Source organism: Passer montanus, unplaced genomic scaffold, assembly GCF_014805655.1.
Source record: "Passer montanus isolate IOZ18808 unplaced genomic scaffold, ASM1480565v1 scaffold19, whole genome shotgun sequence".
Classification (NCBI taxonomy): domain Eukaryota; kingdom Metazoa; phylum Chordata; class Aves; order Passeriformes; family Passeridae; genus Passer; species Passer montanus.
In genome coordinates, this window is record NW_024366480.1 from 10,306,437 (window position 1) to 10,330,567 (window position 24,131).

At 37.9% G+C, this 24,131-nt stretch overlaps 1 protein-coding gene across 2 annotated transcripts in view; it reads right to left on the bottom strand.

Annotated features, from left to right (window-relative positions):
* Positions 1–1,556: 1,556 nt before the first annotated feature.
* ANKRD12 (ankyrin repeat domain 12) overlaps positions 1,557–24,131 on the bottom strand; it is a 58,815-nt gene continuing 36,240 nt past the window's right edge. For both annotated transcript variants that reach the window (XM_039706187.1, XM_039706188.1), the window contains 7 exons: positions 23,006–23,148; positions 21,279–21,426; positions 14,232–18,916; positions 8,056–8,154; positions 5,733–5,876; positions 3,158–3,253; positions 1,557–2,829 (listed from right to left, as the gene is read on the bottom strand). In XM_039706187.1, the coding sequence (XP_039562121.1) occupies positions 2,644–2,829; positions 3,158–3,253; positions 5,733–5,876; positions 8,056–8,154; positions 14,232–18,916; positions 21,279–21,426; positions 23,006–23,148 (5,501 nt within the window). In that variant the 3' untranslated portion in view covers positions 1,557–2,643. The remainder of the gene's footprint in view (positions 2,830–3,157; positions 3,254–5,732; positions 5,877–8,055; positions 8,155–14,231; positions 18,917–21,278; positions 21,427–23,005; positions 23,149–24,131) is intronic.

Here is a 24,131-nt window from a genome sequence, read left to right on the forward strand (position 1 = left end):
CTCTCCCAGGACCTCTAAAACACGGCTGGACGGCGGCTTCATCCTCCCACGTGCCAAGCTCCAAGGGACCAAGGTAACAAGTTTGGTCCCTAGAAGATAAACACAAGAGGATCCTGGCTGGGTACCCAGAAACTCTCGGGCTTCCCAGGAGCAGCGAGACCCCGGCGAGGGAAACAGGGCCATTGCACCAACGCGTTACTGCCGTATTGCGTCTCATCCCTTCTTCCCAGCTCCCGCCACTCTGTGGAGGTAAATCCACAGGCCCGTGTCCTTAAACAACACACGAGATATCACGCCACAGAGTAAAGTCGGGAAAAAACCAAAACAACAACAAAAAACCCCCAATCGGAACAAACCTTGGATTCAAATCAGAGAAGCCAAGAGATCATTATCTATGGGACTGAAACAACCTGGAGCAATAAAACTTACTAAGAAGTTGCAATTGTAAAAACTCCGTTGCACAGACTGGGAAATTGTTTCTACTTAGAAAGAAGAGCCAGGCTAATGCTAAGAAACATCTGTCTTCAGATCTCCTTACAAGATACTGCCAAAATATTTTTCTTGTCTCCTGCACATCAAGTATTTTTGTCACACACTTTTTTTTCTAACACAGCCAAGACTTCTAAAACCCAGTTTAGTTTCTGTTCTTTTTGCCAGCCTCTTAAATTACTTTTATCTTTTATTTCTCCACTTCCAGTCATCTATTACTTTTTACTACTCTATCAAGTGTCTGATAGAAGTAACTTGTCCCCACTTACTAGTTAACACCTTGCACCTTTATACATTTTCCCTCATCTTTTCAAGCAGATAAAACAAATTTCTGCTGCATTTTAAGATTTTACATCTGTGTTCAGAAGAGTATTTAACTTTGAGAAGAAATCTGCTTTTTCCTCAACAGTTTCAATTTTGAATGAGGTCAGGAAGATATTCCTGTAATAAAAGCAGGAACAACTTCTCCTTCCACAGGTATTAAAACAAATTAAAAGTGAAAAAAAAAAAGTTACAGGGCAGGAACTACATATGAATTGGCTTTACTGAGTTGAGTTACTGTCCATTCTAAACTGGCACTAGCAGTGATGTGCAGATGGAAGGAGTCTGCTGCCCACAGCGTCTCTTGTTCACTGCCCGTTTGCCCTCTGCCCCAGGAAATGCTCCCTGGACATTCACACAAGCACCAGGAATATCAGTTCTCTGTGGCAGCTCACCTAGTCATTAAAAATCAGTTCAAAACCAAGGATTTTAAATCTCTTACTCCGAGTAACCAGCTGTCCTGTCCAAGCCTCATTTCCTTCAGAAATAATTTCACAGACATCAGATCTCAAACATTCTTGAATAATTTATGACCTGGAGGGTAACAAATCTTTTTCATGAATATCTGTAACCTCCTACTAATAAATAATTAACTGTCTGCTCATTAACAGTGCTAAGAATAAAAAAGCATTAAATTTCACAACATGGAGAAATTTTTTTAACTTTTCCATTGAGTCTCCTTATAGATTCCAGGAATACTAAGGTTTCATGTGTCAAGTGTTCCAAAACTAAGAAATTCCAACTAATAACATGACCAATAAAATTTATTAAGTATTATATTTACAACTATTTACATATCCCTTCCATAGATTAATATTAAAATAGACAATATACAATTTAAGAATTTTAATTCAAAGGCATTTTGTTGGAAAAAATAGGCTCTATTACGAGACCACCATATAAGAGCAAAAGGGTTTTTTTGTTTTACACAAAAATATTTTCAGTATAGGAAGTCATAGGTATGGCATTACAACAGCAGACTAATATGAAGTATGATTCTGTAAATATTACAACAGTTTAGGTATCAGTTATTGAAGGGAAGGAGTTCAGAGTCCTGTGGAGCATGCAATACAGTTCAATCCTCTTACAGTTATGGTGATGGAACAAGCAGCTAAATGAAACGCATGCCTTACAAAAAGGAACTGCCAACCAGGAACACACTACACTCAATAGAAACGACAACTTTGGTCCAATAAAACATTAGACAAAAACAGTTTTACAGTTAAAATATCTATTTTATACAGGTTTGAACATTAATTACAAGACTATTTACATTTGCACAATATGTATAAAATAAATTATTTAAAAATGAAGACAATATTACATCTTTTTCCAAAAAGAAATCTGTACAGTAATTTACAAAACATAATAAGATTGATTCTTTTCCTCCGAGTCTTACACTTTCTTCCACAGGCTTTCTCATCATTTTTCTGTGGGAGTTCAACTGTTACTGAAGTATCATAATACAAAGCTTTATAGCAGATTTTAAGTATCGCTTGCTTTTTGGTGGATGTTTTAGTTATTAACAGCTTCCAGCGCTGTAAACTCACCAGCTTTTGTCATATTTTTCAGCAATAAGCCCTAAAGCTACAGGCAATTTTAAAACACAGATAACAGCAGTTACTGGGAATCTGAATTTAAAATCAGCATCCATCTTCTGTGTTTGAACAAGTGTCTGTGCCACACTTTTCTGCAGGAACACCTCAATTATGGAGAGAGGTAGTATTCCACAGAATTAAGTGCTCTGTCTCAAAAGAAAAAAAACCTTTGTGCATCACTGCACCTCAGTCTCTAGCTGTCCACAGGGAGGGGCGAGCCAGACAGTGCTGGCTGTCATATGGGTGTCAGTTCAAAGTCATCATTAACATCAACAAGAGGAACATAAAACTCCTGGATTTCATAAATGCTGATGGACTTGTACGTAGCAGGATCAAGCTCTTGCAGTTTCAGCTGCCACTCCAGTCTCTGCACCGCGTTCAGCGCTGCTGCTTCGTGCTGCTGCCTCATCAAAAGGCACGTCTGGTTTAAAATCAAGAAAGAAGTTATTGAAGTATTTGAAAAAAATATTATTGCAACAAGTTTGAACACAGGAAATATCTCTAAGAGCCTCTCTGGTGATAGTAAATAATTCCCCCAGTATATGTTTAGAAATTTTCAGAATATTCCCTTATACTAAACAGCAACAAAAGTTAGGTTTTTTTCTATACTGATATACCTTCCTTTGTGTTGCCTCCACAGAAACCCGTGATACTGCACACAAATCTACTCTTTATTAATCTCATCTTTATGCTGACATTAATTTTGTTTTTTTCTTTTTTTCTTAAAGTGGCAAAACCAAGAACTGTACCTTTAATTTGTCAAATTTATCATCAACGTCCTGCAGCCATGACATGAACTGTCTTGCATTAAATCGATCCCTCACCGATGTTTTGCTGTCATCAGTCTGCAAAAAACAAAAATTTATTCAGAGTTGATGATTCAATCTGAAACACACAACACAAAACCTACTCTGTGGGACATAAACAGTAAACAATCCCACAAACACTGCTTTCCACGGAAAAACAGATTAAAAGTACAAAGGTATATGAAAGTATGTTGACCAACACTTCCACTGTGACCCAGCTGCTCACTAAAAATGGGTACTTTCAGATTTCCTCAAGCTATTTACTCTGCTCTGGTTTTGAAATTTAGAATGGGAAGCTTAAGGATTTACACCTTAAAGTCTTAACTAATACAAGATCCTTCCACAAAATTACTGTCTCTCTTTTTTCCTCTTTAAAATTCAGTAACAAATCAAATCAATATCCCTCAGGGAAAAGCAAAAACATTAATAAAGAAAAATTAAGCAGCTTCATTTAACTGACTACACAAGTATTGAAAGCCATTAAAAAATATTTCTGCCATCAGAATCCCCAAAAGGAGATTAAAAAATTGAGCAGACCTAATTACGTCCTGCTTAATGAAATAGGTTTTTTTTTTTAATTCCGACTTTTTCAAAAGGATTTGGAATGTCACATCTGCCCACTGTGAAAAGCTAGATATACACTATGCATAGTCCTAAAGCCAGACTATGCCAATCTGACATTTAAATGATAACCACTAAATACAAGAAGCTGCTGTTCCTCTTTCAGAGAGAAGACACTGCAGGAATTTGTACACTGTAGCAGAAGGAACAAAAAGAAGCCCAACCAAATGTGCGAAGATTGACCTTTCTGGATAACAAATCAGTATTTGTTAATGAGGTAACAGGAAAATGGCAGGATGCATTACAAGACAATGTTTTCTTATGCATCTACATTCTTCCCATTAAACAAATTTTAATCAAACCATCAAGCTGGTAGTTTTATGTCATTGATTTCAATGATATAAAAATTTATATCATAATTTGCTGAACATTAAATACAATGTAATTTCCTAAGAAAAATTATCACAGACTGAAACACAAAGCTGTTGAAGTAGTGAGGGGGAAGGAGAGGCATTTTATTACTGCTCTTATTATATAGATGGTCAAAAAAATGGCAATACTTGGGGAGCACACACCACACCTCAACTTCTCCCCCAACAACAAAGATTCTTTTTGTTTCACAAAATTAAAATAGGGAATCAGCTTACTTAAAATGAATTGCAAAATATTAAGTACAAAAATGCAGTTTTGTGCACAACTCATTTACTCCTCATCTCTGAAAAGCTCAAGGCCTATGAACTGGAGCAGAAATAAAGAAAAGGATATTCCAAATTTTGGAAGAGAAAAATGTTTGCCCTATCAGTTAGAAGTAATAAGGAAATGATGCTTTAAAAATTTATCTGCATGAAGCTTAAAATGAGACAACAATACAGTCTCCATAAACTGCTATCTCCTGCTGAATCACCTCGTTGGGCATAGGTCTAGTTCTTTAAAAACTGGGGAAAAAAGTAGCTGACTGAAGAACTGACTGAAGAAACACTGGAAACTGCAATAATTCTATAAAGGGCTGCAGAACTCATGTGAAATCTCCCACATGTTGGAAATATATGTGTTTCATTTTAAAATGCCCAACATCCAATGCATCAACACTTTTATTACACCCAAAACATCAACATTTCCTCCTTGCATTATGTGCTTCTCACAGCCACTCTAACAGGTGTCAAAGGCTGGTTCTGTGATTGTTACTTGGAAAAACTGTCCACAACATACCAACACCATGAGATTATTTTCTCTCAGAGATACAGCTGCAGCCAACTTTTGAGTGACAGTCCATACAACATACACAGACTGTGAAGCACATTTCTTATTTTTATATGTTTTAATCAGGACTAAATACTCACATTGAACAGGTAAATAACAGGGCACAAGAAAGTCAAATACAGCCTGAAGTAATTTTGAAGAAGGTTATTTCATCTGGTAGCATTCAACATTTCACTGTTGATCATCTGTTTTTTATGGTACAGTTCTAGTGACTACCTTGTACAGAGGAGCAAAGTATAATGTGGATACGGCCACAAAATATCTCCAGATTTCATAAACCAATTTCATCTCTTCACACACTACTGCATTCCAATTATCTGGATTACTGATAGATGTCATCTTCTATGCTGATAATTTCTTTGCTCTTGTTTAAGCTGTATTCGTAAGCTTCAAAAACATGTTCTGTTTATGACTGAAATCTGTTTTTTGTAAAAAAATCACCAGAGGAATTTTCTTATTTTATGCATCTCATAATTCCTGGAGGTGAAAGCAAACCAGACATAGCACAAACCAGAAAAACCACATATCCTCCTATTACCCAAGTGAGGCTAAATACAAGCAACAATTTAAAGCAGGTATAAGCTTAATTCCAGGCAAATCAATGACAATTTTGCTGTGGGAACAGAATTCCCTCTGAATGAGGGAGCCAGGCTAGCAAGACCCTCTTGGTCTGAAGCTGTGAAGGACAGATCTTTACCTGAGCATCCAGAGGCACGTTGTACACCTCAGCATCCAGCAGCACAGTGCAGGCACTGAAGGGCAGAGTTTGATTAGCCAAGGTCCTGGCTGCTCGGTAGTGAACACGTAAAACCTCTTGCTCATTAGACACAATAAGCTTTTCCTAGTTAAGACATCAACATACAGATATACATTTAGTAAGTCAAACACTCATAAAAATGTCCACTAATTTAAACATTTCAGGGCTTACACTTTTGAACACTGTGAGAAATGAGCTGCTGAAGGTAGGAGAGGTTGTTCTTCTAATCAAATACGAAATTTCAATTTGATGATGCAAAGAGTGTCCCATGGATGTCAGAACTGCAAACACCTTCTCCTTAGCCCCAGCCTCCAGTGATGGCTGAATGTTTCCACTTACTGAGCCAAGTCCTGGTTAACAGGGTGGTGAAAGATTAAAGGTAGGAGGAGCATAGGGTTGGGATACAGATTTGTGAATGTTAACTGTATGGAGCCTTTTACTCCAGGCACTGTGGCCAAGCAAACTGTTGTGAATGTTAACTGTATGGAGCCTTTTACTCCAGGCAAGCAAATGAAAGCTGAAATACATTATTTGCAGGATAATTCTTTTAAAAACAACATGCAGTAACTCCCTAAATTCACATTTGCATTAATATTTCCTAAAGGGAGACAAGAAAAATACAACTCACTTGACAAAATTTGACTTACAGTTGTATAAAGTGGATTTCATTTGAAGAACAGCTTATATGAACAAAATAACCAGGAATATGCACAATTTTTTAAGACACAGAAGAATGTTTGTATGTGTTTACCGCTCTACAATAAAATGACTCTAATTTTTACCAAAATAAAAGAAGGCACATTATCATATTATAATATATTTCCTGTTTTTCAGACAAAAGGACCACCTTTCCTTTGGTTTGAATCATAGAGTCTGTGCTGGAATGGACCTTAAAGATTATCTATCTACAAACCCCAGCTGTGGGCAAGAACATCCTCCACTAGATCAGTTTGCTCAGGCTCCACACACACAGCCTTGGCACTGAACACTGCCAGGGATGTGACATCCACAGCTCTGGGCAACCTGTTCCAGTGCCTCTTCACCTCACAAAAAAGAATTTCTTCTTAATATCTAATATAAATTTCTCTTCTTTTGGTTTGCAGCTGTACCTCCCCTTGTCTTATCACTATTTGCCTGTGTTAAAAGTCACTCTCCCTCTTTTTTTATAAGCCCCTTTAAATACTGAACAGCCCCAGTGGAGTCTCCCTGGAGCATTCTCTTCTCCAGGCTGAACAGGTCCAGCCTTCCCAGTCTGTTCTCCAAAGAAGAGGTGCTCCACCCCTCTCATCAGTTTCCTGGCCCTGCTCTGGACTCACTCCAACAGGTCCATGTCCTTCTTTTTCTGGGGACCCCAGGGCTGGATGCAGCACTTGGGGATGGGGGTGGTCTCACCAGAGCAGAGCAGAGGGACAGAATCTCCTTCTTCACTCTGCTGGCCACAATATTTTTAGTTGCAACTGATTTCTTTTCACTCAGAACTTGAACCATGTTTACAATTTCTGTGCTTCTTATTTTATACTCTTCCCTGAAATACTAAATTCAAGTAAAACCCCTCCCTCAGCTGGGTTTGTTAAGTCACATTGAAACTGTCAATTGAAAAAGTATCACACTGGGTTTGATGTGGCAGTATAACAATGTGGAAATCCTTATGATACATCCATGTCAGAAAGGGGCCCTGACTGTGCCCACAAGCTATCTGGCTCATGATACTGGCATCTAAAGCTAGGTTACCAAGGAAAAGGGGCAACCTAAAACTAAAGAATACTCCTAAACCAGGAATATTTTCTCTATTTCTGTATTCAAAATCAGTGATGCCTACAGATGCAGCTCTAATATAATTTTACGTAGTTTCTGAGCAGAATATTGCCAAACATGTTTCAGTCTTAGAGCCACACGTGTCTCCTCTCAATACAGAATTTATTATATCTTCAATTCTTTTAACTCAGTCAATTTGGTTCTGAAGTCTACAATCATCATTAGCTTTCCAAACTACAGTGTGAAGCTTCTGCCTCTAAGATAAATCTGGGACACAACTCAGAGCAATTAACAGGAAAAAGCTGTTGTCTCACCAACTTGAGGGTTCTGCAAACAGCTGCTCAAACCATTTCCCCACCCTGCTTCCAAGTTTCTCCAATTAATAAATTTGGATAGAAAGAAGATTACTTCTAAACATTGTTAAATTAAGAAAAATGTAGTCTGTTCATTGAAAAGGCAAAAAATCCTAAAGCTTAAATCCAGGACATAAAAAATAAATTAGTCTCACCCTTTCAATACTGTGCTGCAAACGTAGTTTCATCCTTACAACCTCCTGTTGTTTAAACAGCTCCTTAAGTGGGTCTGACAGTGATGGAGGTGGTGTAATCTGTGGAAAAAGTTTTATAAATAATATAGTGAGTGTGTATTTAACATGTTTAGCATTGCTTATGCAATCTATCAAAAAAAAAAAAAACCCAAGAAACAGTAAGTGAGACATTTTTAAAGAAAAATAATTTTACTTTTTACTCTCCATTAATTATGTGAATTCAATGTGTTTGCAGTGTTTGCAGTAAAAGGTTTTAAGGATTCCATACCATAAAATTAATAAACACAAGTGAAAACAGCGTTTCAAGCTGTTTAGAACTTTTAACCAGTCATTATCAGCATTCCATAGCTGCTTTTTAAAAAAAGGCTACACTGTAGAATATAGTAGGAATACAGCTTGCTTCCTGTTTTGAAGATCCTTTAAAGCACAGCTGTTCATTTTGAGAAGATAAAAACTGCCTAGCAAAATGCAAGAAAAAAGTAAAAAAAAGAAAAGTATTGCTAGAAAAACCCCAAACCACCTGATATAGTCACAAAATGGCAACAGCATTTAACACTGCACAAAAGATAACCAACCATACTCCTAATCTTGCAATCACACAGAACACAGGAAAGCACAAAAAGTAGACTAGTGACCCAGACAGTAGCTTGAAAAAGTTTTCCTTCCTGTCAGTTATTCAAAGAAATTTTTTTTTAAACTTATTCCTTAAAAAGAAAATAATTTTTAAAAAATCAAATAGACTTGAGTGACATATCAATGCTGTTACTGATTTGCTATTCTATAAACATTTTGCATCTTCAGCCAATTATAGTAAACAGCCAGAATCACTGTCTGGTCTGAGCTGTACGAAAAACACTGACAAGGCACCTGGAGCCCTCCTGGCAACTGCAGAAATCAGACACCATTTGAGTAGTAACTAGTAAACATCTTGGGAGTTTTAAGAATCCACCCAAAGTTTATTTTCCTTTATGCCAGCTCTATATGACAGTTCAGCATGGGTTTTCACACCTGACAGATGCAAGAGCACTGATACTGCTCTGCAAAGACCCACTCAAACTACATGAAACACTGCCCACTACCACTGATACCCAAAAACCACAACTCTGAGTACCTGCAGTTACTATACCCTACCTCATACCTAACATAAGCAGAAAGATAAATAGCTCTTTTCAATAAAATATATCTTTCAACTGTTAAGTAGTAATAAAATCGTTATGGAATACAGACACACTGTAGGTTAAACTAGATTATTAGTATCAATCTTGCACCTATACATTCCAGGAATGAAGTGATTTATCTACCAGAAATACTTGAATTAGCATTATATTGGAAAATTATTTCAGGACAATTTTTTTCCCAACGGGAAGTTAGCCAGTGTCTCTGGAATTACAGAATAACTGGTTGCAGTTCATTCCTTAAATTATTATATAGTATAAAACGACATTCAACTCCTTCACATTTCAAACTACAGAACAAGATACACTTAATTTTTCTTAGTGAAAACAGTTTGGCTCTCAGACCAGTAATGTTTATGGCATATGCCATTTTGTGTAAAACATCAGTATTAAAAACAAATACACCCCCTATAGTCTATTTTTTTCTGAACACTTTGCATTCATGGTAGAGTACAATAGTGCTGTCACATCTTTCAATAAAATAAGACAAGATGCTTGTAAATACTATCAAGCTTTAATTTTAATAAACCCAAAACGTCTCCCAAAATCTCCATTATTTTGCTTACAGAAAAGCACAGATAAGAAGCAAGTCAGAGTATCTAAATAAGCTTTGGGTTTACGCACCTGGATTTTCCAGAAATAAAAATTTCAGAGCTGGCAAGTATCCATATCACTTGAACAATTTCACAGAATCACAGAATGGTCTGGGTAGGAAGGGACCTCAGGGGTCATCGAGTTCCAAGCCCCCTGCCATGTGCAGGGATGCCACCCACTAGACCAGGTTACTCAAGGCCCCATCCAATCTGGCACTGAAGACTTCCAGGGATGAGGCATCCACAGCTTCTCTTGGCAACCTGCTCCAGTGTCTCACCACTCTCACAGTGAAGATTTTTTTCCTACTACCTAATCTAAACCTGCCCTCTCAGTTTGAAGCCATTCACGCTCTTGTAATGTTACTACATTTCAAATATTTAAAAATGTTATTCCCTTAAGTTTACAGACAGTTTAATTGTGCAACAGAAATAAGAATCAACAACACAGAAATAACCTGACAAGCAGCTGATCATCTAGACAGCAGAGCTGTGTGGACTTCTATCTAAATGTGCAGAACTCTGTTTCAGCAGATTATGTTCAGCACTGAACACAGATTATGTTGTTCAGACTTGTGCGACACTGACAGGTCTCCATGACTCCAGAGATCCCTATTGCCACTGGATACATTCATAAACTCTTCACTCCTGCCCAGCCCAGCACCACCTGCCAAAATGTACAGCTAAATACTAGGTTTGGTTACAGTTATTTATGGAATTATCTGTTTTTTCCTCTCTTCTTGGAAACTTGGGAAGAGTGAGCCTCAGATCCTTAGGAGTCTGAACACAGGATTCGGGCAGTCACACACCACCTGCTGGAAATCCCAGCCTGTGAAATAGCACTGGATTCAGACAAAGGAAATTGGTTTCTTTGAGACCAAAAAGTCTGACTTAAAGGCTTTGTGGCAGGAACAGCTAGAGGAGACTCTTGGACCTTCTAATCAAAGAAACTGTTACTAAAGAGAGCACAAAAAACTGTGTAGGGAAAATACAAACATGTAAGTTGGACTTGCAAGAACAGAGCATGACCCTGAATGCCACAGAAAAAAGGTCCTCTGTTTTTTGCATAACCAAAACATCAAACTATTTTCTTAAGGGCCCAGGCTTCATACAGAAGAGAGGGAAACAAAGGGGCTCTGCCTGCTTTAGAGAATTCTCTGTTCCCAGTCTGAGAATTCACCCAGAAAAGCCAGACAGAACTTGGCCTTGTGCCTCCGCTCCACCTCACCTGGAGCCAGCCATCAGAGCAGGTTTGATTGGGCAGAGCTCATGTTCAAGGCTTGCCCTTCCCATCTCCAACACATCAAAATCCATCAGCAACTTTCCTGCAAGACCTTGCATGCATCAGAACAACTACAACTACAGCATCAACTCCTCACTCTATAAACCTTCAATCCCCATTTGTGCCTGCTACAAACCTCCACTCTTCTGTGTCATCCAAACAACTGGCCTGCTCTAATGCTCTATTTCGTGCATTTTGAAAACAAGTTTCTGGTAATACCCCGAAAATTAGATCTTACTACTTGAGTTTCTACAGCAATGCCAGGGAGACCAGACAGAATCCCCTTTATTAGAAACACATCTGCTGATAGCCATTGGAGGCTGGCAGTGAATCATCCTGGCACCTCCTCTCAGGAGACAATACAAGTAAAGGTGACTGAACCCTGTCGAATTTGGAACAATCTGAAAGGCAACAGAGCCAAGTACAACTGAAATTTCTCTGTCAGAAGATTCAGATTTGTCTCCTCTTATTTTGAACTGACCTGATGTCTCCTACCTTATATTTTGTATTTGTACTGGTGAGAGGGAAGCCATAATTCACACACAAATATCCTCACAGCTTAGGTGATCCAGGCTATAAATAACAATACAAGGCTGTGGAAACAAGGTTTTAGCACACTACCTCCCAGTTCCCACCTACAGCATGTTTGAAGTTCATCAGATAAACTACAGTGCATCATTAAAATTCCAATGCAGAGAACAGTAAACACACTGTTCCATACACCAACCATTCTGAGTTTCAGAGTGTCAGACTAAATATACTGTCTCCACACAGACCTACACAAAGGATATCTGTAACACAGGAATAATTAAAGAAAGAGTATCTACTTTCTCTCTATGTAAATTGATGAGGCAAAAATTTGGTTAACAGCATATCATTAGAGAACTGAAGGAAAAAATTGCAAAACAAACACGACAAAAAGGTAATTTTAGAGTTGCTTATTAAATTCTGCATTATAGGTGTAACAACATGTTATTAATATTTCACCACTTCAGAGAGACTACGCCTAGTCTTTATTTTCACTTTGTTGGACAATGTGTACAAGAAACAAACACTCATTTCTGAGAATTAAATTATCCTTGGTTTAACAATCCTCCTTTTTATGTATTTGTAACAGGAATTATTATGACTGTGATTTTCAATGGTGACTAAATAAAATCATTAGATTGTGTATACAAGCAAATTCTGCCAATAAGTTAAATCTGAAATATTACTGATTGTTTAAATAACTTTTTTTTTTCTGAAAAGAAACCTGAGAAGTTTTATCAAGATTGTCCATTTACACAAGTGACAGTATTTAAATAAAGTATTTAGTTGCATTTGAGATTTTTCACACAAACAAAACTCAATTGCTTAGAGTGCCTTCTTATTTAGAGCAAAACTCATGCTTTTTCTTACATTTTAATTCTAATGAAAATAATCACCAATTTCCTAATAATGTATTTTGGCTTCTCAAAATTTATCTTCCTCCTTTTTGTTTCTAGGAACTTGAAATAAAAAGTTCTACCTGTTCTCTCTCAGGACCATCAAAGTATGTACAAAACAATTAGCTGTTTAAAACATAATTACCATCAGAACATGTACACGCAAGGAAGCAAACCAGAAATCTAAATGAGACAAAAATCAGTAACTGTAATCCTTCAATTACATACTTACATTTTAATCAACGTTTTTAAAAGAGGCTTCTCTTTTCAACAATTAATTAAAAGCCATTGAGAATAGGAAGTACACATCCATCTCTGGTGTTTTCTGAACCTGTTACCTGAAATTTTGCACTCCAACACCTAAATTTATTTTCATTAACTGCAGAGTTCCTATTATACACAGCAATAGAGACAGGAAGTAACTATAAGGCAGCGCTTTAATATCAAGTCAAAAACTCTGTCCTCCTTATGGTGTCTACACACACATTGTCATTTATGATTGGGAATTCTATTGCTCAGGTAGTAAGTAGATGAGCCAGGGAAAAATATATTCCATGCTTCTTGACTTTCCACTTATCCCAAATTAAGCACTGAAGTGTGATGCCAAAGCAGTAAGCTGTAGCTTGGAAACAGTATGTACTTGACTAGAGGCAGATTAAAAAAAAAAATAAATTCTGTGCCTCTTTATCTGTGATAAAGATGTTACAGAAGCTGCAAAAGCTACTGAGAAAGACTTGTAGACTTGGGAAGGCTGACAGCCTGGTACATCATGCTGAAGCTTACCATACACCCTGCTTCACCTACAGACCTTGCAAAAGGGTCATCTTACCCACACCTTTCCTCAGACAGTAACTGGCCTAGTCATTCCCAAAAACGAGAACAACAGCTTGTACAGGGAATTAAGACTAGCTGCATAATGAAGCAAACATTTTAAAATTTACACATTAAACCTCTGTCCACTGCTTCATCAGAAAAATCCTCAACTCTACTGGAAAAAGCTAAAGCTTTTTACTCTCATGTAAAGGTGAGTTGTCTTAGATGAGCTGACATAACTTGTCCATTCAAAAATTGAGAGCTTAGACCTAAACAAGTATCTCTGAACTACAGATGTTCTCCAGTACAAAGAAAAAAAGACCTTGACATTATTTAATAAAATTATGAACACTTTAGATTGATGGATTACAAAGCCAGGACACAGCAGATTACATCTGCTGCTTTTGAGATAGCTGGCAGGCACTCTCCTGCTTAAAACATTTGGCAACGGATTTGGTATTTTGGAGCACTGCACGTCCACCCCCCTCCAAATGAAACAGCTTTGACTAATTAGCTTTAACAAAATTATTGACAGCAGAAATTCAGAGAAACTCTCAGTAATTATTTCACTTATGAAAGAGAAGGCTTTACTTTGAAATAGAGTGTTTGTCTGTGTGCCCTTGACAGGTGTCATACATGGTTTGTCTTACAGTGACTGTGAAACCATGGCTTGTATTTCCAGTGAATGGGGCTTTTAAATATGATGCTACTAATCAATATTAATTTGGCATATGTCAACTTATTGCTTCCAGCAGAATATTCAGAAGCAAGTTAGGAAGAATATGGAAGTTAAAAAAATAAAACCAAAACATGCCTTTTATTGCACTGTATATTGAAATACCATGTTACTTACAGTTGGGATGCATATCTTGCTCAGGGGATTGCCATCCAGCAGGTAGGAGCCATTGAAGGTGACATATTCATCGTAATATTGAGGTGCCTGAGGAATGACACTGCACAGCAATTTACGCTTCTCTTCTATTTTCTTCCTTATGTGCAAGTATTCAAAGTAAGGGTTTGCTCTCTCAGAACTGTATGGCTGAATCTCCTCAAGTTTCAAAGAATCAACAATAGCTGCCAGTGACTGCTGGGTTTTCTCCTTGGCCTGAAGCAAAGAAGGGTTTGCTTGCACAGGCTGAGGCACACGTGACACCTTCCTTTTACGTGGATGATGTACCTGAGCATCATCATCTTCAGTTAATCTAATTCTTGCTTTCATAGATGCTGATGATTCAGACTCTTTTTCTGATGTTTGTGTACAGCCAAGAGGATTCTGCTTGCCCTGGTTAGCAAGCAAATTTGCTCTGTTCCTTGTAATTCTTTGCGGTACTTCTAGCTGTTCCATCTTCTGATCCTCAGCAACTTCTTCTTCTACTTTAACTATTTGGCTGTATTTATGTACCTCTTCCTGGGTAATCTGTTGTGAACTACTTTCCAAATTAGATGTAGAAGAGTACTGTGGTGGATCATCTGCCAACACATTTTCTCTGTCTGCAGTGCAGGGGCTTTTATTAACCAATTCATTTGTAATTCCCTTTGACATTCCTGAACTTAGTTCACAGAGATCAGAATTGGCTTTATTATCAACAACATGCACAGAGACCAATTCTTCTTGTTGGTCTTTTTCATTTCTAATATCTGAAGTATCTGCTGTATTACCATCCACTTCATTCAGGGCATTCTTACAAACAATTTTACTGAATGAGCATGAATTCACATTTAACTGTGAACTGCTATCACTTTCAGGAGTATCCTTCTCTAATGGTATCACTGGTAAATCATTCACCTTTTCATAGCTCTGTGAAACATCTTTTGCACAGCTCTCAGAATATACAACCATGGGTGCATCAGTTTTTTTAATGTTTGAAGGGAAGAAAGCATTTTCCAGCTCTCTGGTATTAGTAGCATCTGTTTCCAAAGCAGAAGTTGCAGTCTGAACTAGATTTTGCTGCTGTACTAATGATGAATCTTGACTGATACTGCCTGGTAAAGAAACATGTTTTGACACAAATGGAACTGGCTGGATAGGTAAAGAACAAGGCGACTGTGAAGGCAAAAATGATGCAGATTCTTGAGAACTGGAACTTCCCTTAATTTCAGGGTGCTGAGGCAAAAATTCAGATACTTGTTGCTCTTTTAACGTCCTGCTCTCAGAATTATGCATTGTTATAATGCTTTTAGCATCTTGCTCTGGTACACCACAACCTGAGCTGTCATTGTTTAATGAATTAAGTCTGTCAAAAGGCACATCCCACAGTTTGGTTTGCTGAGTCACACCACTTTGACTACTTGGTTCTAAATGCATGTTAGAGTCTTCCGAAGGGCTCATGTGAGCAATATCTTTAATGGTACTTGTCCCCGTTGTTGCCTGCTTGCTGCTAACAGCTCTATTTGGAGATGATGTGAAGTTTGACTGCAGAACAGCCACACTGCTTTGAAAATCTCTTTCAAGTGCACTGCACAGTAGTTCTGGTTTGGGAGAAGTGCTATTGTAAGTGTGAACTGATGGCAGAGCATTCTGGTTGTTTTCTTCTGATGTTCGAGGCAGTTTGCTGTGTTCAGAAACTGCAGCAGGCATGCTGCATCTTCGAACCTCTATAACAGGCCTACACTCATTTAAAACCAACTTAACATCTTCAGCAGATGCTGATCTAACATACATTTGAGGGAGCCTGTTGGTGAAAGGCGGCTTAATGCGATCTGGCAACTCAGCAAGACCATCAGCTTCTTTTTCCACAAGGGCTGGTGATTTGGCACTTGCCAAAAATGGTGACTGTGAAAAAGACATCTGGGAATCAGAACCTTCTGGCATGAAGTCTGAATCATATTCAATTACAGGCCTTGGAGTAGTTACTGTGGTATGGCAAGAATCCTCAGAGCTCGCAACAGAAACCATGGACACTGACCTGGAGCTCAGCCCCATCTTTTCACTTTCTGATCTGGGGGATCTGTTTAAATTATCTAAAACCAATGAAGCCTTAGCAACGTTGACACTTCTTGTATCTAGTGACTGTGATCTATTACTTGTAGCATCTTTCTGCTGTTTTTCCTTCATACAAACATCTGGCAACTCAGAACTTTTTGAACGAATCAGTTCTTTGCCTTTTACTTCAGCAAATGAGTGTTTGGGTTTTTCCTTCATTTTGTTATGTTCTGAACAAGTGCGGTTTCTCAAACGTTCCTTCTCTTTCTGTTTTATTTTTTCTTTATGCTTTCTATGCCACTGCTCTATTTCCAGATCTTTAAGACTAAGCATTCTTTCAAAACTAGTTTGCATTAAATCATCATTGACTAATCTTTTTTCTTTAGGCCGAGCATCTTTCGATGCAGGAGCTGGTTTAGGCTTAAGTTTCTCATGTTCAAGTTTTAGTTTCAGCAAACTACTTTGATGCTGTTTATCTTTGTGCTTGTCCCTCTCTTTGTATCTGTCTATATCTTTATCTTTTTTATCTTTTTCTCTACCATCTGGAGTTTTCAACAAATCGTCTTTTGGTTTTTCTTTCAAAGATGACAGTTTGTCATGAACTATTTTATTACTTTCAGTAATAGTGCATCTCCTTTCCTCTTGCATGTGTTTTGAGCTTGCTGATGAGGAGGTCTCCTTCTCTTTGGATTTGTCTTTTTTTTCAACTTCCTTTTCTTTAGTTCTATTTTTTTCTGATTTAGTATATTCAGATTCTTTTTCAGACTGTTTGACTTTTCTTTCAGTACAGTGCTTTTCTTTGCTTTCAGCCCAATGTCTGTCTTTATCAGTCTTTTCTTTATCATGCTTCTTATCAGTTTTTTCCTTATTTCTTTCCTTGTCATCACCTTTTTTAAGAGCACCCACGCTTTTTACTTTGTCATTTTCCTTATGGCACCTTTCTGCTTGCTGAAAACCAGACTTCTCCTTTACTTTCTCTGCATTTTCATTTACTTCTGCTTTATCTTTTTCCATTTTATATTCATGCTTTAACTTTTTCTCTTTTTCTCCATGTTTTCTTTCTATCTTTTCAAAATCTTTTTCTTTGATTGAGAATCGCTTTTCTGTCTTCTCTTTATTTTCCTTTAAATTTTTTTCCTGCTTTTCAGTATCTGTTTCTCTTTCTACTATATGCACGCTGGCTGCCTCATCTTTAACACCAAAACAGAACAATTCAATTTCTTTATCTGCAACCATAACTTCTTTTTCTTCTTTTGTATCTTTTATTTTTTCATCCTTGAGAAACTTCTCATTGTCCTTTTTGCTCTTCTCTTTTTCTCTCTCATCTTTAATGCTTTTCTCTTTCTGAAACTGTCTCTCCTTAACTAACTTATCTTCTTTTGCCACAGTTTTCTCTAGCTTTGATTTTCTGTCTGAAGAAAGAGATTCGTGTTCTGTGTTTATCAAAGTATCATCATTTTCATCACTTTTGAAAAAGTTCTCTTTCCAAAATTCTCTGTCAAACTCAATACTTCTTTGAAGCTCTTTAACATTATGTTTGTGTTTCTCTCTCTCCCCATCCGGTTCCTTTTTGTGCTTTTCCTTTTCTCTTTCTTTGTGCTTTAATTTATGCTTTTTAAGTGTTTTACCTTCCTTGTCGATTTTTCTCAAAGTATATTCTGAATTCTCAAATGTTGAGCTATTATCTTCCTCTTTAATTTTAGGACTAGATTTTTCACCTAATTCCAAGTGAAAATCCTTTTGATGATGCTTGCTTTTTTCTTTGTGCTTGCAAGATTTGCCACTAGAACTTTCTACGAGATAATCAGCATCAGTGTTGTGATCATACCGAACCAATTCGGACTGCAATGTTATTTCAGAACCTCCTGGTGATAAGCAAGTTTTGGTGTTTTCTTGCTTTAATGCCGTTGACTGCTTTTCACTTAACCCACAGGGATGCTTTGGAGATTTTCCAGCAGTGATATGAAACAGATGTAAAGAAGAATCTTCTTTTGAGGTGAAAGACTTCTTAAAGGTTTCTTCCTCTCTAGCTTTATCTAAAGAATCTAACCCAGAAGTAGCTATATTTGTTACTCTAGCATTTTCTTTTTCTTGCTTTACTTCTTGATTCTCTTTATTTTTGCTTTGATTTTTTACTTTCCTTTTAACTTTACCCTTTTGCTTGTGCTCGTTTGTAACCATATATTCTTTCTTCACTCTGACATCAGAATTTGATGTCTCTGAAACAGAGCAAGGAGCAACCATTTTCTTGTCCTGAAGTATTTCTTCATCTGAACTTTCAGAACTTGAATACAGAACTCTAGAGGGTTTCTGCTTTTTGTTTTTGAATGATTTTGAAAAGACAACTTTTTCTTGTTTCACAAATAAGCTGGTCTTTTCAACTTCAGTCTCATCTTCTTTCCTTGGGTCTTTTCTAAGAATATGTTTGTCATCAACCATTTTTTTCATTTCATCTTCATCATCATCTTTGAATTCATACTCATCTAGAGCAGATGGAAGTGGTGCCTTACTAGGGACCGTCTGTTTGCTGTTGTTGGCTACAGAGTCCTTTTCTGCTTCTGAATCAACATTCCCATCTACACTGGAAGGATTTACAGATGGAGCTTCTTCAGAATCTAGAGTAAGGAAAGTGAAAATTAATTGAATACTGATGGGACACTTCAGGACAAAGGTGTTCAGTTCAGCAGTCACCTCTTTATAAATCAAAAAAGAATAAAACCTATCTTAAATGCACAGAAAACTTCTCACTAGAATTAAGAGAAAACAAAAGGTCATGAAATCAAAGTTCTCCCCTCCCTTTACAGCTCTCACTTAGGCATGTAAAAACACTAATTAACATTTATATCTAATAAAAGTAATGCAGTTTAAATTTTGAAAACCTCATTTATTGTGCATAATTCCTGTATAACCTGACTCTTTCTAAAGGACAATACCCTGCACAGACTGTTGAGGATTCAGTTGCTAAATAGTAACAAGTTTCTATTACACAAATGTAAAAATATTTGTCTGAAGATCAATGCTTTCACTAAGCTGAAGCTGATTCTGTGAAGTGATGCCACAACTGTCCCTTAGAACAGAGGGACCACACACTGTATTTCAGGTTATTCTAATTGCCAAAAAAGTGAACACTACATCAGAACATAGGGCAGTATGACTTTTTTTCCTCGAAGTATACGGAAAGTTTGACTAGGAAACATTCCTAGGGGGTTGAGAAACCAACTTTTACCATGATGTGACATGATGCTCTTCATGTGCTTTTCACAGGTCACAGAATGGTTGAGGTTGGAAGAGACCTCTGGAGACCATGTCACCCACCCTGCTCACGCAGGGACACCCAGAGCCAGCTGCCCAGGACCATGCCCAGACAGCTTTTGAATTATCTCCAAGGACAGAGACTCCACACCCTCCCTGGACAACCTGTGCCACAGCTTGGTCATCCTCACAGTGAAAAAAAAAAAGTTTCCTGCTGTTCAGAGGGAACTTCCTGTGTTTCACTGTGTGCCTACTGCCTCTGGTCCTGTCACTGTGCACAACCTACAAGAGCCCAGCTCTGTCCTCTTTGCAACCTCTCCTCAGGTATTTTTATGCATCAACAAGATTCCCCCGAACCTTTGCTATTTCAGGCTCTTTGTCGTGTTCCTGGCCCTTCCCTAGAGTCTCTCCATGGTGTCAATGTCTCTCCTGTACTGGGGAGCCCAGAACTGGACCCAGCACTCCAGCTGTGGCCTCACCAGTGCTGAGCAGAGGGGGAGGATCACCTGCCTCAGCCTGCTGGCAACATTCCTCCTGATGCAGCCTGGGACACCACTGGCCTTCTTTGCAGCAAGGGCACTTTGCTGGCTCATGATCAACCTGGTGTTGTTCAGCATGAGCCAGGGCCTTTTCTGCAAAGCTGCTTTCCCAGCTGGTCACAACCCAGCCTGCACTGCTGCTTGGATGTTTGTTCCTGCCCAGCTGCAGGACTTTGCACTTCCCCTTGCTGAAAATACACGAGATTCCCATGAGCCCATTTCTCCTACACAGTAAGATTCCTCTGGATGGCAGCACAACTCTCTGATGCACCACCCACTCCTGCTCAGAACCCCCAGTTCTGTATCACTAGGAAACTTCCTGATGGAACACTCTACCCCAACCATTAATGAAGGTGTTAAGCAGGAGTGGACACAGTACTGATCCAAGGTACAGAGGCAGTTACTGACCTCCAAATAAACATTGTGCAGAATCACCACCATTCTGGCCTAGATGTTCAGCCAGTTTTCAATCCACCTCAATTCTTTTACCTAAAAGATTCTGAATCATTGAATAGTCTGTGAAAGCCAAATGAAAAGTTCCTGTCTGGCACTCAAGCAAGTTACTCATGGTCAAAAATCTTTTGCCTCTGAGGAGGCAACAGTTCTTTCTGTGCTCCAAGAAGTATTCCATGCTCCTCAATCTGCAGAAACATAGGAGGGACTAAGAATTACTGCCTCCACTTCAGCAACTTACTTACCTAGTCACCCACAGAAACCAGTGGCCCCCCACTGGCAGGAACTTTTCTACCACCGAGTAACTAAGTTACACCCATGTGAAACACTGACTCCTGGTTAATCTACTAAAGATGGGAAGTAAGAGACTTTGGGGATGTTTTTCACCATGAAACAAACCATCTCAGAAACATGCTGTATTACAACAAATATGGTATTTTCTTTTCTGTCTTTCTCTGGTAAAATCACCATTCTGATATAGAGTTGATTTGCAAAGTGGGAATGGCTTACTAAAGACAGAGAGAAAAGAAAAAAAAATCAGAATATGCATTTCAGATAATTCAGCTGAAAAATTTAACAAACCTACCTCTGAAAATAAAAGTGGAAGGCAACCTTAGCAATACCAATTGTTACCTGCAGCAAGCCTTAATAGCTAACACTATGCAAAAAAATTAAGGCCACTTAACCTTAGTGAAATGATACATTAAGTTTGCAATTAAATAGCTACTTTTACCTGAGCAACTGTTCTCATCATCAGAGATGGGCACCTCTCTTTTCAATAGCATTTCCAATTCTTCAGTTTCAGCAACATCAACAGGTCTTTCCCCATGCTTATTAGCTTGAAATGGATTTCCACCATGGCGAAGCAACAGCTTCACGATCTGCAGCATTAAATAAATTAACTTTGAGGTTATCCACAACACGTTACCTGAGCAGCATAAAAATCTCCCATTGCACACGAAATGTCAGCAACATGACATGTGATCCTATCTGTGATACTGAGACTGGAAAGCAAGACTTCAGCCATGAAAATGAAAAGTCTAGGTAGTACATACATAGTAGTCTGCTCTGTAAAGGAGCTGAAGGGGAAGCCTAGGGACAGCTGCCCTCTGTTACACAGACACAGCACCATTATAACAGAAAGAAACAGGGGCCTTTTGTTCCTGCAGTTCTAGCATTTCTTCACATAATTTATCTGGTTCCCCACCTACTAGGCTCTTTATCCCTCTGCACTTGCTTCAACCTCTTGCTCCAAATTTTATTCCACTTAAATAAGGGAACAGATAGGCTTTTACAAGTCACAGTACTATTGGTTTCCCCAGCAGTTCCAAAAAGCCCTGAGAGATATCCAAGTATCTTACTGGAGGAACAAAGCACCTCCACCTGCAACTGCATGCAATACATCAAAATCATCAATTTCTCCATCATTAAAGGCAACAATTTGTCAATATTACAGTGAATCTAAGACCACTGCATTAGCACAGTGTCCAGTATCAATTGCTTTTTTCCCCTATGTGTAAAAAGAATGCAGAAATTCAGCAGACAGCAATACCTTAAGAGGAAGCTTCAGAATTATTCTGGCACATATTGTCAGTGAGATGGCCACAGGTACCTGTACTGATACCAGATAAGCAAGAGCTCCCGTTCTCCAACACTCTACTACAGCTCTATGAAAGCGTGATCTAAAGACCCAAGATCTTTGTTTACATACCTAAAAAAGCCGTAACAGCTAATAAAACATTCCCAACAGATTATCTTAAGTAATTTCTCTATCTTTTCCAGAAAAGCCTTTCAAACTGAACATCTAGTCTGCAAGGTGTACTTGATTTAAGGATGTATTCTCTCTTTTGCTTTATACAACAGATTGCATACAGAGTAATGAAATAAAAGAGATATAAAGGGAAAGCAGAGTTATTTCTGCGTTTTATTTGAAGAAATCAAGAACAAATTTGAAAGTTAATCTAAAGCACCTACAGAGCTCCATTTGTCTTCTCCACTAAGTGCTGATTGGTAAATTAAAAAAAAAAATATTAAGTATATACATCAGTTCTCTATTTCAATGCCATTAAAATATTTAAAACAAAAAATAGGATATATACCTTTAAGTATTTATAAACATGTATGTAAAATATACATGAATCCACAGTACACTTTTAGGAGACTTTTTTTTTTGAGAATTCTATACAGTAAAAGTTTCCCAAAAAAAGTCACTCAAGTGCTTATTTACTGAGAAAATAAAGATGAAACTTTTAAATATTTAAGAAAACAGATACTGGTAGGAAATATCTGGCAATAGAAGTCAGATGAAACAAAGACAATCAGAACACCTTTAGGATGCTCCCTAAACAGCAGAAGCTGAACTACAAGACCGTATGACTGCAATGAGGACAGTTAGGATTTGTTCTGAAGCTTCAGCACTTCAAACCACATGCTAATCCCCCTCCCTCTCTCCCAGAACACGTTTCTATGTCCACTGCTAGCAGAATCGTGAAGTGGGGTATCATCATCCAGGCCCTGTGTGTTCACATCTGCTCCCGCTGCTATCAGTACTTTAGCAACATCGTAGTAACCAACATTACAAGCTTCATGCAGGGGTGTCCAACCTAGAGTGAAGAGTGGTAGGCTTAAGACAAAGATCAAATATTTGGTTTTTCATTCCTGTGCTACAGATCTCTATTGCCTCTGAACACTTCAAAACACTCTCACACACAGTACTTGGTAGAACAGCAATGTCATCCATCTGATAAACAACATACGCTTTATCCTCATCATCATCAACTTTAATCCTCACATCAAATTCCAAGTTTTTCTTAAAAAAAATTTTTTAAGAAGAGATTAAGCTGAATGCTGGAATCACACATCAAATAGTAGAAGACAAAATCTGGTACAAAATCCCCAGGCTAAACATGTCAGAGATTCTTTGACTAGTAAATATTTGAAATCTGGTAGGTGTATATATAAATAATATTCTAATGTACAGAAACCATTTGAAAACCACACTATTGGAAATGGTAAGTGTGGCAAATTGGCATAACCAATGCTCCTTTAGTGTTACTGAACATGTACTAGGAATCATTAACAACATTAGCAGCTAGATAACAAGCTATTAATAAATAATGGCAGAGAACTTATTCTGGTATTTCCCAGAACACTAGACATTTTTTGCAATTTTGATTTCCTCAAGTTCAGTGCTCATTTTCTGTAGCAGAGTGTCAATTGAAGACGACAGCCCACACATGAGATATTCCTTACCTCAATTTCCTCTCCCTAGTTTGATTACTTCTACTTCATAGCTGACCTGAACTGTTGTTGATGCCTTCTCAAAGCCCAGTTCTGGGGAGGCATTCAACTTTTGTTTCCAACATAACCAGTAAAAGAGGTTAATCACATGAGCTTATCAGTAGCAGTCTTGTACATCCATGAAGTGGAGGTACAAGAAACCCCTAACTTATCTAATCCCTCAGTAATGGGATTTCTCACCTTCAGCCTTCACTCAACTTCCAAGCTGCCACTCATTTAAATTTTAAAAGCAGCTAAAAAAATAAAAGGAAAAATGAAAAAGGAAAAAAAAGAAAAAAGGTTCTAA